The sequence below is a fragment of the Malus domestica genome, chromosome 15 (assembly GCF_042453785.1).
Source record: "Malus domestica chromosome 15, GDT2T_hap1".
NCBI classification, from domain to species: Eukaryota; Viridiplantae; Streptophyta; class Magnoliopsida; order Rosales; family Rosaceae; genus Malus; species Malus domestica.
Genome location: NC_091675.1, coordinates 19956536 through 19975331, shown reverse-complemented (window position 1 = coordinate 19975331; position 18796 = coordinate 19956536). Strand labels below are relative to the sequence as shown.

The 18796-nt window shown below is 37.1% G+C and overlaps 1 protein-coding gene and 1 pseudogene across 1 annotated transcript; both read left to right on the top strand.

Annotated features, from left to right (window-relative positions):
- The first annotated feature begins 538 nt into the window (after positions 1-538).
- Positions 539-5260, top strand: LOC103418272 (calcium-dependent protein kinase 28-like). The gene is made up of 12 exons (XM_008356407.4): positions 539-1242; positions 1963-2093; positions 2270-2311; positions 2430-2541; positions 2634-2712; positions 2852-3021; positions 3186-3312; positions 3564-3679; positions 3775-3882; positions 3988-4050; positions 4282-4455; positions 4575-5260. The coding sequence occupies exons 1-12, from the start codon at positions 871-873 to the stop codon at positions 4737-4739; spliced, it is 1659 nt and encodes a 552-aa protein (XP_008354629.1). The 5' UTR covers positions 539-870; the 3' UTR covers positions 4740-5260.
- A 2650-nt stretch (positions 5261-7910) lies between these two features.
- LOC114821850 (U2 spliceosomal RNA) lies at positions 7911-8064 on the top strand (annotated as a pseudogene).
- The last annotated feature ends 10732 nt before the right edge of the window (positions 8065-18796 follow it).

The window sequence follows — 18796 nt, the reverse complement described above, 5'->3', positions numbered from 1 at the left end:
TCAAGACAAAGATAACATAAGCAAAACCTAATCCCTGCCCTAACATAATATAATCAACATATAATACAGTTCCAAGATTTAATTGTGTTCAATACAAAATTATTTCATTACACAAACAAATTATACAAAATTACGTTTATCATCTACCATTGCAAACTCACGGTTTGCTTTTTTTTTTTTTTTTTGTTTAACCCCTCACTCGATATATTCACTTTCCACTTCCATCTCTAATCTCGTTAAATTCTTACCATCATTCTATTAAATTCTCTTTTAATGAATTAAATTTTTTATCTTTTATTTATGAATCTTTTTTTGTTTTTAACTATTATTACGCTATTTACTGTGGTGAGCAACAAAAAATTCACCGCGTTGCACACCTGTATAAATCTTCTAGAATTTTTTTTTTAAAATAACAAATAATAAATATAGTAGCGGGATGTTAAATTATTTATTTCACTCAAGGACATAAAAGAGAAGGAAAATTCACAAAATCTGTTTTGAAAGTAAATAATAATAACGATCTTAAAAGCAGAAAGACAGTGTAGCTTCCGCGCCAACGTTTTCTCTCTCTCTCTCTCTCTCTCTCTCTCTCGCTTTCTCAATTTTAATTTTTTTTTTCTTTTTGTCATAAGAACCGTCTTTTGACCATCCCCTCCTTCTCCTCCCTCTCTTTCTTCTCTTGTTCCTCCCATCTGCTCCAATCTTTCCTCCTTCCATCTCATTATATTTTTATATCTCTGTATCTATATGTTTCTCTGATCCTTTCCATAAATGATCCATTTTCTTCTCCGCGAGCAATGGTTTTCGATCAAAACCTCTGAAAAGTAAAACTTCGCTTCCTTTCTCTGTTTTTTATCTTCTCGGTCAACCATGGGAGGGTGCTTCTCCACCATCAAAGTCAGTGGCTCAAATAGCAACAACACTGCCCCCGCCACCCCTGCCGACAATCACAACCGAAAACAGAGCACAACAGCCGGGAAGCAAGAACAGAGACCCACCCACGGACCCAATGAACCGCCCAAGAAGCAGGTTGTTCATAAACCCAAAAACAAGCTCAACTCCAGGAGCCGGACGGGGGTCATTCCCTGCGGAAAGCGGACCGATTTCGGGTACGATAAGAATTTCGATAAGCGGTACACGATCGGGAAGTTGTTGGGTCACGGACAATTTGGGTACACGTACGTTGCAACCGATAGGGCAAATGGGGATCGAGTTGCGGTCAAGAGGATTGATAAGAACAAGGTATTGAACTGGAATCTCAAATTTCTGAATTGGGTTTTGTGTTTTTTAGTTTTTGGATCAATTCATTGGAAAGTTGCCCTTTTTAATCTCATTTTGCTGTATGACATTCTGGGGTTCATGAGTTTTCCCTATTTTTCATTTTTGTTTTGATGAATTGTGAAACTTTCTATTTAGGGTGGATTTCAATTGTTAAATGTGATATTAAAAAAAAACTTGTTAGTTGTGTTTTCGTAGATTCTATCTGCGGATTCGAAATTCTGGTTTTTTGCTCTTTTTTCCAATACTATTAAGACTTAATCTCTTGTAGATTCCCACTTTCTTCTGAGGAGCAGAGAGTTAAACTTCCCATTTTTGGGGTTCAGTTGTCGCTTCTTAAAATTCACCTTCATTCAATTGCGGTAGCAGTTAATTCTATTTAATGGAAACTACTTAGTTTGGTTGATTGCATAAATAGTTGCAGATATAATTACTCAAGTTTTGTGGGGCTTGCCTTTTGTTTTATTGCAGGCATCGTTAGCAAAGTTATTGTCTGTTTTTGTTTTTCTGTTCTTGCCAAGTTGCAAGTGTTGAAATATGTATTTCATTTTGTTTCTTTTCAGCCAGTTTTCCTGAACATGTAATTGTTATTAATGCATCCATTGGCAAGATAATTACTTTGTTCCCGTTTTCCTCTTTGAAATTGTTCCATTAATGCTGGAATGGTATTTTGTTTGGCGGCAGATGATTCTACCTATTGCTGTTGAGGATGTTAAGCGAGAGGTCAGGATATTACAGGCCCTTGCAGGCCATGAAAATGTGGTCCACTTTTATAATGCCTGTGAAGATGACTCTTATGTGTATATAGTTATGGAGTAAGTTTCCTTTTTATTGTTTTCAAACTATCCATTGTTCTTCTCTTGATTCATACACTCCTTTTCTGGTTACGCGATCTTCATCTTTTCGGAGACATTGTATTTTATAATAGGTGTGTATTACATCATCCTATTAATATGTTGCTCATGTTGTCTTCAATTTTCTGTATTATCAGGTTATGTGAAGGCGGTGAGTTGCTGGATCGGATTCTAGAGAAGTAAGATTCCCTAAAGTCCTGGGATAAATACTCATCTGATTTCTGGTTGACAATGAAATTTTTGCTCTATGATATATTTTGTAACATTGCTATTATATTCTTGTTCTTGGTTAATCAGGAAGGACAGCCGTTACACTGAAAAGGATGCCGCGGTAGTTGTAAGGCAGATGCTCAAGGTTGCAGCTGAGTGCCATTTACATGGTCTGGTGCACCGTGACATGAAACCTGAGGTATAAACAAGTTCATTAACATGAATTTAGCAATTGTTATCTGGAGTCATTTTTCATGATTGAATAACCTTACCTTTATTCCTTGCTCGAAGAATTTCCTTTTCAAGTCGAAAGCCTTAGACTCGCCTTTGAAGGCAACAGACTTTGGTTTGTCTGACTTCATAAAACCAGGTATGCATATTTTCAGTCCTAGAAAGATTTCATCAAGAGATTTACAAGTTCCTGTCAGTGTTGTTCATCTATTAGTTGTAATGATGTTTCTGGACATTTATATTTGAAACCTATAAAGTTGCTTAAACTGAAAATGCAGGGAAGAAGTTTCAAGATATTGTTGGCAGTGCTTACTATGTTGCTCCTGAAGTATTGAAACGCAAGTCAGGGCCTGAGTCAGATGTTTGGAGTATTGGTGTTATTACCTACATTTTGCTTTGCGGGAGACGTCCATTTTGGGATAAGACCGAAGATGGTATATTTAAGGAGGTGTAGTTTCTTAACTTTGTGTACTAATAAACCCGTTCCCTTTTCTGTTGGATTTTCATTTTTCTTTTTGGGGGCAAGAATCCTTTGCCACTTCATTATTTGCATATGTCGCACCCGCCCCTCCATTTTCTGTTTAGTAGACTTAATTGCCTCTTTTTTTGCAGGTCTTAAGGAAGAAGCCTGATTTTGGTCGCAAACCATGGCCAAGCATAAGTAACAGTGCTAAAGATTTTGTTAAGAAGTTACTTGTGAAGGATCCTCGGGCGAGGCTAACTGCTGCTCAGGCTCTATGTATGTCCCTAGATCTCATCCTGGTAGAAATAATGCTGACTACTATGGCACTGGAAAGCGTTTATGTATTTTTAAAAGTTCAAGTTAGTCGGTTTGGAAACGATTTTCCGAATGCTTGCTTTCTTTGCAATATGGTTGGTGGTGTCAATAGTCAATACCCAGAGACATTATTATTTTATTTCGCAGCGACTATATGAAGTGATAAGATTATCTCTTTGGGGGTTTAATTGTTCTTTATATTTTCATTCCAGCACACCCATGGGTTAAAGAAGGAGGTGATGCATCAGAGATTCCCATCGATATATCTGTTCTCAATAACATGCGCCAGTTCGTGAGATATAGTCGTTTGAAACAGTTTGCTCTAAGGGTAAGAAAGATTTCCTTCTGTTGGAGTTTCCAATACTTCAAAGACAAGTGCGTTTTCTATTTAATTTCTGTTATTCAAAATTTATGTGCTTGCAGGCATTAGCTAGCACACTTAATCCTGAGGAGCTATCTGATCTCAAAGATCAATTTGATGCAATTGACATGGATAAGAATGGTGCGATTAGTCTCGAAGAAATGAGACAGGTAAACCTTTATCACATTAAGTTTGAACTTTAGAATTCATGCCCACTTCCTTATGAAATGTAGAATTTGATACATCTCTAACTTCTAAATTCATGTCTATCGCAGGCACTTGCTAAAGATGTCCCTTGGAAATTGAAAGATTCGCGTGTCCTTGAGATACTGGAAGCGGTACGCCAACCCCACAACTCTTTCCTTTTCTGTTCTTTTTCCTTCTCTCTACCAAGGGAAAACCCCACCTTTGTATTATGTTCTTTATGCCAGTCTCTTAGGTTCTCCTTCCCCTTATCATTCTTACTCCAACCCAAGGCGATGTGAATCTCACATCGATCCTTATATCAGAGTTTGGATGTTGCTTCCTTTGTACGGTTTGGGATGTGGTTGTTTACTTGCTTGATTCAGATTGACAGCAACACAGACGGGCTTGTGGACTTCACTGAGTTTGTCGCTGCTACTCTACATGTGCATCAATTGGAGGAACATGACTCACAGAAATGGCAGCAGCGCTCACGGGCAGCTTTTGAGAAATTCGACATAGATAGAGATGGGTTTATAACTCCAGAGGAACTTAGAATGGTCAGTATTATCTGCCTTCTCCCTCTCAGACGACACAGATACACGGCACACTGAATTGGTTCGAGTGTTGTTCTTGTTTAGTTTGCTAATCTACGACATTGCTTTCTTTTCTTTTGCAGCACACGGGTTTAAAAGGTTCTATAGATCCACTTCTTGACGAGGCGGACATTGACAAAGATGGGAGGATCAGCCTATCAGAATTCCGTAGACTTCTAAGAACTGCGAGCATTACCTCAAGAACTGTGACTAGCTCACCTGGTCACCGGAATGCTAGGAAGCTGTAGATTGGAAGTAAGAGAGAGTATGAAAGGTGTTCCGGTTTTCTAATTCATAACCATCTGAACCACTCTTGAACTCAAGTATTCAGCAATTTTATTCTTCATAGGATTGATATAAACGTTTCACTGAGACGTGTGATGTTAGAGTTGGTGTGGATCTAAAAGGTGGTGGCTCCGGCTCCGGCTCCGGCTACGGTGGTTGTTCTAAGTGTACATCCTTTTGCAGATGTTGGAGATTTGTTGTTTGTGCCATACAATTTATGATGTGTGACATAAATAAATTATAAAGTATGGCAGATTACAACCAGAACGGGGTTCATACGATATTCAAAAACTAGGGTTGGCTACGGTTTGGTTCGGTGCGGTTTTGAGTAAAACCAAAACCGAAATTGAAATTTGCGGTTTGGTTCGTTCGGTGTGTTTCAAATAGTTTCGGTTTGGTTTTTAAGAAAAAATGTACAATTTGCAATTTAACATATTAATAAGCATTTCCCATTAGCAATAGGAAAAAGACATTTGTTATATAATTAGCATGTTGCATGCAGTTGTGATGTTAAAGTATGTTTGTGCAACAAAAGGGTGTCCCATGCAAGGTATAACATAAAACAAGTTGAATAACTTTGAATTCATTAAACGTGAGCGAAACTTTTATACTATAATATGTGATATCATGCTTCAAATGAGTGAACTTCATTAGATCATTGTTCGACTTTTGATAACAAGATTAGTCCACCCATGTACATATGTGTGTGTGTGTGATGGTATAAAATAACAAAGGTCATTCGCGTTAATGAACGAAAGAAAGTGATGAATGATGATATTCTAGTGTGGTTGAGTCCATACTAAATGTATGGATTCTAACAAACAACCAATTAAAACATGAAATCTAATATGGACATTTAATTAAATGTTTATTAATATTTACGGTTTGGTTTGGTTTTGGTGCGGTTTTCAAAAGCCAAAACCGAAACCAAACCGTTTTCTATGTTGCGGTTCGGTTTCAAAACTGAAATCGTTTCAAAACCGCAAAACTAAACCATTCGTTGCGGTTCGATTTGGTTCGTGTTTCGGTTTCGGTTTTCGGTTCTAAGCAAGGAAGAAAATATCGGTAATATCGGAAATATCAGTAGTCCGAAAACACGGAAATATCGATGGAAATATCGGGATAATATCGATATCGATAAAAATTACATGGAAACCACAGAAATTGTAAGAAAAACTTGGAAATTTTTATTGAAACTTTGCAGGATGTTTATTTAGTCAATTATCTATTAGTTTATCACAAAAAATTGGAAGGAAATGCATTGCATGATGGATTTAACATTATCAAGTTGATTATATAGCGAGCTGACAAACATTGTGAGTGTAGAAAATATGTAGTAATTAATGAAAGAAGTCTAAACACACCATAATCATTTATATATAATGAATTAGTACAATATTTTACACTTTATACATTGCATGATAAGAAAATGCATTGCATGATGGATTTAACTGATTTAAGTTGATTATATAACGAGCTGGCAAACATTGTGAGTGTAGAAAATAACTTCTAAACACGAGGAAAATAACTTCTAAGCGTTCCATATGGACAACGCCAATCGAGTGACGTGGAGCAATGTGTGGTTATTGACCTAACACATGAAGAAGGTGGACCAATTGACAATATGAAGAATAGCTTAATTTCTTATAAAGTTACTCATTTTTCCAATATGGGAGTCATACTCTCATGACAAGTTCGACTCTGAATTACTAATAACCTATTGTGTGGCTTAGTCCAACACCGACACCTGAAAATCATTGAAGACGATGTCACCTTGGGGTCCTCATTACCAGCCCAAGTCCCTGCGATTTTGGGGCCTTCATTGGGCCGAGAATGGAGGGATTCATTTGGGCTTTCTAAAACACTTAAAAAACTTGGGCTTCCCACGAAATCGGGCTTTAACCCAAAGAGAGAGGAGAGAGAGAGAGAGAGAGAGAGAGAGAGAGATCCCTCCCTCCTCCGCCTCCTCCTCTATTCCTCCGCCTCCAGTCAGTCTGAAGTTTGCATATATATATAGACAGAGAGAGATTGCAAAGTGCAAAAGCACACAACACAGAATGAAGAACGATTACTGACAGACCAATCCCACAAACCCAGAAGAGCTAAATCCCGCGAAGTAAGCTCGAGGTTTCTATCATCGCCAACCACCACGCTCCCCTCGCCGAACCATCCCATCTTGCCGGTCCGGTGCAAACCTGTTTCACCTTTCTCCGATGACCGAAAGCCCAAAACGCAGCTCGACGATTCGGGCCCCACCCGCGGACTATGGCCCTCTTCAAACTCGTCGCACAAGAAGCTCGATACTCTCGCTGACCACCTCGGAAACGACAGGTACGAAGATCGCGTCCAGCGTAAGGATTCAATCTTTGACAGAGGAAGGAGCTGCATGCAGGTATGGCTGTTCATTTTCGATAAATTCTCATCTGGGTTTTTGTTTAATGGCGATGATAATTTCGTTCGTTCAACTTGGAGTTTAATATTTTGTTTAATTCGTTCAAATTGTAAGTAGAATTTGTAAGAATTGGTTTTACATTCGGTGAATTTGTTATTTGAGATTATAGAATTCAGCATAATTGCGTCAATTTGTGTTGATGTCCGTTTGAATGTGTAGTTCCTGTTTGTGATGCTTCAGCTGGTGAGGTCTACACCCTAGATTCTGGGTTTCTGTAGTTTTCGAGTTTGATGAAGTTTTCGGGCAACTTTCGCGGTTTGCTGCGTAGATGATTTGCTACCATGTTTGTGATTGGCATTCAGCAATCTCTTCAACAATTTAGAAGCATAAACTTGTCAAGGAACAGAAAGCTTTTGCAGATCCCACTTCCCCATTCAATTTCTTGTTTCAAGCTCTATTCTTCAAACCGAGCTAGGGAAGAAACTGAAAGATGATGCAGCCAGAAAGAGGACGAGAAAAGAGGACATGTTGATCTCCTGGATCAATCCCATGGCATGTTAAATTCCTGGTTGTTGTAGTTTTGTGGTCTTAAAGCTATAAGATGTTGTTGCCTTAAAGGACGAAGTCAGAAACAGCACTGCAACTCTACAAGAAAGCACGGTTCTAGTCCCACATCGGCCAGCTGAAGAATGTAGGAGAGTTAAGACGTGTATAAAATCGAAAGCCCAACACTGCCACAGGCATGGCTTTCTCGGCCTTTTGGCTGAGATCAAGTGTATTTGGTCTTATCAGTTAAATATTTGATATGTGGGCCCTTGGTTTACACGATATTATCGATATTGTCGATAATATGACGATATTATCGATATTATCGATAATATCGCGATATATTAACGAAAATTAATGGGAAAGTGTGAAAATATCGTTGCCTTACAAAAACGATATTATCGGCGAAATATCGCCGATAATATCGATATTTTGTACCATGGTTCTAAGTGCCCACCCCTATAAAAAACTACCAAGGGCTTGACAATTTGAACAAGTTACCTTGTGTGTGTGTGTGTATCACCCAATGGATATTTTTTTACGAAGTAATTAATTTGGCTCTTCAAACAATGATGATGAATTTTTGCTTAAAATACTTTCAGATCAATTTACAAAATTTATATTTATGATTGTAATCGTTTATAATCATTATTTATGATTGAAACCATTACTATTATAATCATTATTTATGATCATTGGTATGTACGAATAAAGAATAAAATTTCATAAATATACTGAATTTCTTGGGCTACTATACTCGGAGAAAAAGCTACACGAAGTCTTTAATGAACATTAAATGAGAGGAAAAGCTCGATTAATAATGCTTGTAACTTTTTCATTTGAACTTCTTTATTTCTTCTTACTTTCATGCATTGTTGCTTGATGACTGAAAACTTTCTATTTTATAAGTCACTTTTCAAAAATAATTTTGATTGTTTAAACATGATCGGTCTGTTTACCGATAACTAATAAACGAAGAAACAATTTTGGATATAATTAATTTTTTTATATAGAATGTAGTATTCAAATCAACAAGCAACTTGAGTTGAATGAGATTGCTAGCATTCGTCTTAATTAATAATAAACCGTCGACTAAAATTACTTAGATAACTGCACGTAGCAACGTGACATTTATACTAAAAAAATTGGTTAGACAACCGAACAGTAAGAGCAGCATTGTAATTCTAATAGTACAATGTTCACTGTCCAAATCGAAAATGCGCGATTTCTATTATGCAATCTTTCATCTTCTTAATCAATAATTAAAAATCATTTCAACAAAAAATCAATTAAATCAGAAATTATTTAGTAATTGTTGTAGGCCTAATTCACTAAATCATATAAAGGACAGAGAGGGAGGTGCAACAATAGTAGAGAGAAAGAGAGAAAGAGAGAAATGTGCAATTGTGAGGTGTGTGTTATATCACTCCATTGTGGCTTTATTTATAGTAGTAGAGAGGATTAAATCCTTACCCTAATAGGATTACAATTCTAATAGGATAATATCTAACCCTAGAGAATATTCCAAAATATCCCTAGATATACTAAGATTTACATAATCACATTCTTAATCTCATAGGATTGCAACAGTCACTCTTGAGTGTGTAAATATTCAAACAAATGGCGTATCGAGTCTTTCGCGATGAAGTAAGTATAGTTGATGAAGTCGTCGGCACAATGAGCGAATGCAAGTCTCAGATCAACGAAAGAATGCATAAAAGGAAAAACTCACAAAATCTCGCTATGGTAAAACCCAAGGTGGGAGAAAAACCCATGGGCTAAAGAGAAAAGTGAGAAATTGCATTAAATCAAAATTATACGTCTTCTGGACGCAAGTAGAACAGCTCACAAAGGTATGACCAACCAAGGATGGGTGCCTCGTCAAAACCTAGTTAGGTAGTAAAAACTCAGTGGGAAAAATGCTCATAATCGTAGGGAAAAAGAGTATATTAAGATCAAGTGAGTATACTTCTGGATACTCCCCCTGAGTTTGACAGAACTTTCAAATGAGAACTACAAGCATGACATATGAATAGTTAGGCATACCAATTCCTCGGACAACCTTTTGGAAGGTTGACTTCGGTAGTGAAGTCGTGTAGAGGTCGACAAGGTTGTCTGGGATTGCCTTGCATGACATCAATCTCCTAATGCTTTGTTGATATGAATGTAGACGCAATATGTATTGGTTTTGACTTCGTTGATGTATCATGGCTTGGTTGGGTTGATACATGCGACATAGTCTTCATGGATCGTCGTTGGGACTCAACGATAGATGAAAACAGCAAGTACTTCGAATATGCTCAACAAGAGCTCTCAACCATGTATTGCGTGTGGTATAGTAAAGTAAGGTGAGTCTTGGAACGATTCAAAGATTTCGCAACTAAGGTTATATCGTGGACCTCCAAGATATTGCCATATCCTTAACGGTAAAGACATAACCATTCGGGGATTTACCTTGTGCGGGTTTGATAAGTAACTAGCGTCAGCATAACAACAAGGCAAACATCATTCCGATGATCAGGGGGTCGGATCTGCTTGAGATGCGTTGGGATTAGCCCAAATCTGTAGTACTTTTCAGGGTAGCGGAAAAACATCTTTAATACCAATTCAGTGGTTGCGTGTAGGCATAGTGCTACATCTTTACCAATAGATCAATAGCGAAGGAGACGTCCTATCTAACGCAATGAGCTAAGTACAACAAGGTGCAAAGTTGAACTTAGATATGGAATTTCAGATTCCATAACCTTTTCAAGGGTCTCATTTGCAAATATCGTATGGAAGATCATATGTATACTCAAAAGGTAACACATTCGGGGTGTAGTTTGATTGGTAGACCAAAGTATTGTCAAAACAACGCTTGAACTTCAAGTCAAGGCATAAACGAGTTTTCCTAAGATCCTTTATCTCAAATTTCGTCTTCAAGTGCGAGACAGTTTTCTCAAGCTCTTCCAAAGTCTTAGTAAGATTCATGTCATGAACATAAACTGTAACTCTAGCAATTCAAAATATGACTTTATAGTTTAACACGCAAAGACATAATTCATATCCCTAACTGATTAAATAATCACTTAGACAGGTAAACCACATCCGCCGGATTGCTTCAATCTTTAAGCGAACGCCTCAAACGAGTTAAGAAGGTGTTCCGTGGTTGGAACTATTTGAACCAGTCCATGTAATTCTTTGGGAACTTACATGTAAATTTCTGTATCTATATCCCCATGGAGAAACACTAACCACATTTCATAAAGTTGCTATCAATCACAGGATGTTTGAGATAAACCTTGTGCCGTAAAGCTTGCATCATATTGTACTATTTCATTCATCTCATTATGCTTCTTTTCCCACTTGTAACACAACATGGGTTACTTTGGGCAGTGTAGGAACGATAGGTCCAAAACACACTTTGGTAAGGAATTAAACCTGGATTGCAATTTCGATTGTCCAATCAGTTCTACATTGTCACTAATCAACGGAACACAGTTCGATATCATTGCTTTTCATTTATGTTAGTAGCTACCATATAAGAGAAAACATCATCGATAATAATCTTATTTCAATTCCATTATCTCATCAAAACTAGTATACTGGACCAAGAACTTCAAGTCTCGGGAGTAATCCGGATTAATCTCATGAAATGGAAATGATTTAAGATAACGATCGAGTATGGATTCATTATTGTGCCATGTCTTCCTCTTCTAAGGAAGTGAATCCTATGAACCGAGTGATATGTCGTGCTTTAGGCCGAGATAGATTGATTGGCTATCCGCTAGTGTATCGAATCATCCAACATGGACGGCCAAACTGTCCTTTAAGGGTGGCACATCATTCGAGGATGTTGACTCGATGTCCGTTAAGTACGTCTATCCTTGCAAGCATGTTTGCAGCTGGTATATGATCTCATCACTTTAGCTAGATCAGAGGAATCTGTGTGGAGCAACATTCTGAAAGCTAGAATTCATTGCACTTACTTATCACACTTGTATGGTACGGGGATTGAGATGAGACATAATGGGCACTTCCATGCAAATTCGAGCCATTCTATAGGAAGGTTGGCGTTCTTATCTCCCCTTAACAATGAGAAGACTATCTCATTAAAGTGACAATCTGCAAATGAGCGGTAAAGAGATCTCTTGCAAGGGCTCTAAGAGAGCTAGTGTGAAGAAGAATCGTAATCGACAAAGATTCACATCCTTCTTTGAAGACCCATATTGGTACGTTGCAGCAGCGCAACATGGCACATGGAATGTTCACCAAAATGCGTAAGTATGAAACGTCAGGTTCCTACCTAGTAACCAACTGTAACGTCATATAGGTTGAGTGGCAATGGGCCTCAAGGTTGACCAACATAGTTGTGTACAAGATTGCATAGCCCTATGCAAAAACTGAAAACTTGGTATGCTCACCAAGGTCCGGGCGATCATTTAAATTGCGCTTTATAATCACTTTGCGATTCTATTTTGGGGTGAACATAGGAATGCGATGTTCAATTATAAACCCAAAAGACATGAAATACTTATCGAAAATCGTCGATATAAACTCTCAGGCATTATCCAGTCTTTCACACTTTATGGGATAAGTAGAGTGGTGAACCCTTAAAATCGGCCATGAGGTTTAGCATCAATGTGTGTAGACAAACATGTGACCAGTTTGTTGATTCATCAACCAAAACCATAAGTATTTATATGATCCGCGTTTTGGTTGGATTAGTCCACATATATTCCCTTGAATCCACTTTGAAAAAAAAAGGATGATTTAGTATCTTTGTGAGGGATGATATAAAAATCAAATTTCCCAAATGAATGGGCTTTGGCAAAGTGTGCTTATAGGCACAAGATTCTTACTTCGGATAAGGAGATGCATCATAACATCATTGTTCGACCTAAGGCCATCTCCAACCGATGGCTGGCCAGAGGGCTCGTTTTAGCCATCTGGCCCTCCAAGATTCTCCAAGATATTAATATTTTAATGAACAGTACAGGGCCATATTTGCCTCCGTCTCCAACCGAGGGCCAGAGGGCTCGTTTTAGCCCTGTCACAAAAAACCGTCTCCAACCGAGGGCCAAAGGGCCATAGGGCCAAACATAATTTATTATTTAAAAACTACAATTTAAATTCAAATCTAACGGCTAGGTGACGTCAACATGATGTCAGGATCTTGTTGCACATCTTTGGGCCAAAAGAAGCAAGGAGTAGGCTTTTAAGTTTTATGTTGTTAAATGTTTTTAAAAATGTTGTTTAAGTTTCATGTTGTTAAATGTTTTTTTATGTTGTATAATTTGTATGTTGGTTAATGTTATTTAATGTTATTTCATATTGTTTAATGTTGTTTCATGTTACTTAATTTAATTTAATGTTGTATAAATGGCCTAGGAAAAAAATAGAATTGAAAAAAATTATGAAACAAATTTTGTGAAATAGAAGTTATAGGAAATAAAATATGAATCAAATTTTGTAAAATAGAAGTTATAGGAAAAAAATAGAAGTTAAAAAAAAATTGAAACAAATTTTGTAAAATAGAATTGAAAAAAAATATGAAACAAAATTTGATTAATATGAAAAGGAAAAAAAAGGGAAAAAAAAGTTTAAAAAAAAAAAAGAAAAGGCCTAATAATACAACGGCTACTAGCCGTTGTATTAAAAAACATTCAAACTATTAGTGTCGGTTATAACCGACACTAATAGTAGAACTATTAAAAAAAAATTAAAACCTGTTTAATGCTGTCGGTTTTAACCGACAGCAATAGAAAACATTAAAAAAAAAATAAGCCAGCCCGGGGCTGGCTGGCTGGCCGAAAGCAGCCAGCCATCTAGCCCTCTCCGATCCCGTGGGGCCCTCCCAGATTCCAGAGCCCTCTGGCCTAGCCCTCGGTTGGAGACGGTTTTAGGGCTATTTTCGGCCCTCTGGCCATCTGGACCCTTCGGTTGGAGATGGCCTAAGTGTCCCAAAAGGTCGTGCTAAAGTAAGAAAACTGCTTGAATCACTTGGCTCCAAGCCGGCCATATGTGGTGTGTTCCCAGTTGGAAGGTAGGCCATTGGCCCCAAAGCAAAGCTTCAGGCTCATTTTTGGAGGTGGTGCAAAGATATTCCACTCTATTTTCTTCAGTGGTTTCATTCATGATCATTGTTCTCTCGAATATCCTTAAAACTCAACGACATTCTTCCGGAATGGGGAGAATATAAGGTCTCTTAAATGGTAGTGTGCCAATGCTCTTAATCAGGTTGGATAAACATGAAGTCGTTGCTAGAGATGTGATTTAGGTATAAAATTAGTATGTGTAGTATTGCATTCATTTAGGCAACTAACTTTTCCACATTTGTACATAATCATGTGTTTAATTGATTCGGTCACACGTATACAAGAAACAAGATTAAATTAACTCGTATTCGAGGACAATATCAATAAGATTGTCCATAACGAAAACATACATCAAACTTGAATCCAAGAACATGGAAAAGTGTTCACAAGGTAAATGGTTTACTTAAGGGGATTCAACCAACAAGGCCATCCATGTTAAAAGTTTGGTCTTCTAATGGTGTTTAGTGGAGCAAAATTAGTCTCACATATTAACTATTAGAATGGTATTCCTCAACAACAATGGTAGGGTCACGAACATGTGCATAACTAATGATATATTCCATCGAGACGGAAGTAGATTCTGCAAGGTTCGAGAATTTATCCCTTATTCTTGAAGTTTTAGGTCTTAGGTGTCAAGGATCACGCTTCGGGCATGATGCCACACCTTAGCAGGCCCTTTTTACCTTAACTTGTAAAAATAAACTCAAAATTGGATTGGGATAGACTTGGGTTCGGTAGGCTCTAGCCGAAGCTGGAGAGGTCTATTCGGTAGGCCTTTGCCGAAACAGAGTAATTCGGTTATGTGCACCTCTGTCGAAGTAAAGCATGCTCTTTCGGTGCATCACTGCCGAAGCAGGGCATCACCGTTTGGTAGGCTTTGACCGAATTGGATTGAGCTATTCGATAGACTTCAGCCGAACTGGGTCTATACCATTCAGTGGACTCTAGCCGAAGCTGGGTTTATACATTTCTCTCATGTTTGTAGTAGTAATTAAATCCGAGAATTTGGTAAACTTCCGTTCTCTACACTACTGCTTCAGGAGCGAGTTAGAAACTTGTAAGGGCGAGAAAAGTATTCTCCAGTCAAAATTCGATCGGATTCATAAACTTCATAATTATACTCATTTATGGATGTAATCATGGTGTGTTTCAGGCAATATCGTTCATGACTAAACAGGTCGTAGAAGCGAGCCAAAGAGCCATGAAATCCTCGTTCGGGAGGTACATCTATGGGTAATGCTTCAAGCATAAGTCTTCGAATGAAGAGCATGATGAAGGCTTAGCTCTTCCATGCCATTGTTGGCTTTAATGGTTTCTCAGCTTCTTGATAGTCAAGTGGAGATTTATGTCTTATACCCACATAAAGTGGTTTCAGTTAAGAAACGTCCAAATTAGTGAAATCAAACTTATTTCGGTTCGACAATCCACTAAATGGAGGGAACAAGATTGTGATTGGTGCTGTGGAAATAAGATTTCCATAAGCATCAAATTAGAACATTCGGGTTCTAAGACATGGTTTACATGAAAAACGTCGGGTTTTCATGGGTGTATTGTTTTATGAAAACTTCGAGTTTCAAAGGCACTAAATTCAAAACTACATGTTCGAGTTTAGTTATGAACTTCCGGTTCATAAAAATAAGGTACCTGTAAGAACACAAAATACAATATACAACTAAGTGTAGTGGATTAAGGTTGCTTCAGGAACTCAAGTGTGAGTGCTTCGAGACTACGAAAGGGAATCAACAGTTTAAAGAAAAGAAATAAAATATTGAATCGTTAATGTCTAAAAGTGGGCTTCAGGCTAATAATTTTGGATGTCTTGTCAGATTAATGGATTGCTAGTAACACTTTAATTAATTCAATAGATCGGGACCATTAAGGGTCGATCGTACAAGTAAAAATAATATTTGTCTAGGCCGATTTATTATTTAATGTGGGTTGTAGGCCACACAAGAAATCAGGCCCAAATTGGGCTGGTATGCAGGCCAAAACAAAAGGAAACCCAAGTGGGCTTGGTCTGTGAAAATATTAGCCCAGCTCCAAGTTGGATGTGGGTTGAGAAGGCAATAGGCCCAGAAAAGAAAAAAAAAGTTAAAGCCCAAGTGGGTTGAGTTTGGACAAGGCCCAAACAAACCGGGTTTGATTCGAGCACCCTAACTTCGCTGGGTGTGTGCTATCACCGGAAAAACCGAATGGTGCCGCCATGATTTGGTGGTGTTCTTAGATGAGGCTGATTCGGGGTTTAACGAGAACCCTTAAACTCACGACGAAGTACTTTCTCGACAATAGTGGTGGTCCAAAACCAGTGAGATTCTCCGAGAATCTCTAAAACACAATCGAGATTTCGAATTAAATCTCGACGTTTTGAGGTCGGGGATGACTTCCAATCGTCGTAGGTCATCGGAGCTCGACTGCAGGCGAGTTGGCATCGAGAATGACAAAGAAGACGATGCTAAAAACGACATTGTATGCTTCTGTGTCTAGGTTTTGGACTTGGCTCAGAAACTGAGCGGCTTGACTTGGGTTGGCGCGAACGCGACTTCAAGTCATGGCTTCAGCGTTTTTTTGGTTTTTCTTTTTCTTTTTCTTTTCAAGTTTTAGTTTTAAGGTTTTCAGAACCCAAAGGGAATCAAGGCTCGAAGCCCAGCAAAGAATGAAGGCCCAACTAGTGAGCTCGGTTCTCGGGCACAGAAAACCCAAAAAGGCTGCTTGGTTCCCTTTTCTTTTTTTTCTCGGTTAGGGTTTGGAAAAGACCCAAAATTGTTCTATTTTATTTTGATTCTTTGACTCACAAATTCCACATAACATAATTGCGTATTGCATATATATATATATATATATATATTGACAAAATATATGAACACATATGCAATATATATAATTGAAAGGAAAAAATAAATATAGGGGGTTCATGCATCATGAGGAATGTTTTCATGCTTCATGGTCGTTTCAAATATCTTAATTTATTTTAAAAGAACCTGATTGGTAGAAAACAATTTAGCCTTTGAATTTTGTAGAAAATCTTTCTCGGAAAGCCAGAATTGCATCTCCAATGCGTTCTATCATGTTCAACAAAGAAAAATTAAATCGAATCAATAGCATGTAGATCAATTTAATAAAATCATAAATTAATCATAAAAAGAAAGATTAAAATGTAATACTCTCCTGATTGAAGAAACTCTCTTTATCGCAGTGTCAAGAGTAAAGATGGCAACGGTTCAGTTTGGGGACGGAAATGTTATATCCATCCCCATAACCACGAAAACTAACCATATCCATAACCGCAAATTAACCATCGGGTATTATCCATAACCATACCCATCGGGTAACGGATTCCTCATCAGTTAACGGTTATATTCATCTCCATCAATAAAAAAAATATATTCATTCAATTGACGCATGATAATTTAGTAAATATTAATTTCGTCATTAAATATTGGATGTATAAAATGATTTAATGAATGTATCTTGCGAAACATAAAAATTAAAGCTAAACGTTGATAATGTTGGTTTGATCTTTGATATCTCCCAAAAGTATCATTGAATTCTCATAGATTTTGATTCATATTAAAACTTCTGAATTTTTCCACAAAATGCAACTCACACAATGCAATTTTTGTATTGTCAAGGTAATGGATTCGGTGAATAATAAATATATATAAATATATTTTAATATTTTAATATTATATATAATATATATTATTCGTTTCAGATTTGAGAATGGATACGGATTGGGGACCTCTATAACTATATCCAAAACCAAAACCGAATAATAATCACGATTTTTCCCCATACCCAAAATATACCCGAATTTTCATACCCAAATCCAATCCATTTGGATGGTTATCCACAGTTATCAGGTTTAATGGTTAGAATTGCCATTCCTAGTCAAGAGCGTGCTGATAACATGTTGTAGGCCTAATTCACTAAATCATATAAAGGACAGAGAGAGAGGATGCGGCAATAGTAGAGAGAAAGAGAGAGATACGTAATTGTGAGGTGTGTGTTGTATCACCTCATTGTGCCTTTATTTATAGTAGCAGGGAAGGTTAAATCCTTACCCTAATAGGATTACAACTCTAATAGAATAATATTTAACCCTAGACAATATTCCAAGATATCCCTAGATACACTACAATTTACACAATCACATTCCTAATCTAATAGGATTGCAACAGTAATCTATTTATTTGATTTGATTCGATTAATTTTTGATAAAGATCTATTTAGATACCCATTTTCCCTCTTCATTTTCCATTACAAGATCAAGGGCCAAAATACAAGCCTTGGGTACAAGATCCACACCAAAAGATGAGGGTTTATGCAAACAACACTGTTACAAGTTGAACGCAAATATACAGGTTTAATTTTAGCTGCGTCACTCGAAACTCGATTTTAATACTTTAATTTTTGTAACTTAGAAGTTGTCACTTTACTTCTTGAAACTCATAGTGTGCTCCACTTTGCTCCTTGGAACTCGATTTTGATCCATTTTGCTCTCTAAAACCTATAAGTCGTATCTTTAAAACTCCAAATCCACTCAACACTGTCATAGATATGTTAATTTTTTATGTGGGTTTGATTTGGGTAGGTCAGGCTAATTAATTTCTTTTTGATTTTTTTCATCTCTTCAATTTCTTTTAAACTTAATATTTACTTATTGTTGCCACTTATTACTACGGTCTAATGATATTCCTTTTCACTTGTAAATGCTAGGTCTTAGGTTCGATTCTCGCCAAAAATGAATTTGAACCACATTACTGCTAACCCATTGTGTGGCTAAGCCCGCCCCCTCCCATATAATATCGTTTATTAAAAAAACAAAAAAAAAGATATTAAAAAAAACAAAAAAAGATAATAAAAAAAACAAAAAAAAATTCTGATTGTTGAATGGTAACACATAATGAAAATTTATAATCAAATTTATTGAACATCTAGCATAGTCTTATTGGAGGTTAGGTCCCACATATATTTTAGGAGACAACCAAATAAAATAATAACTTTT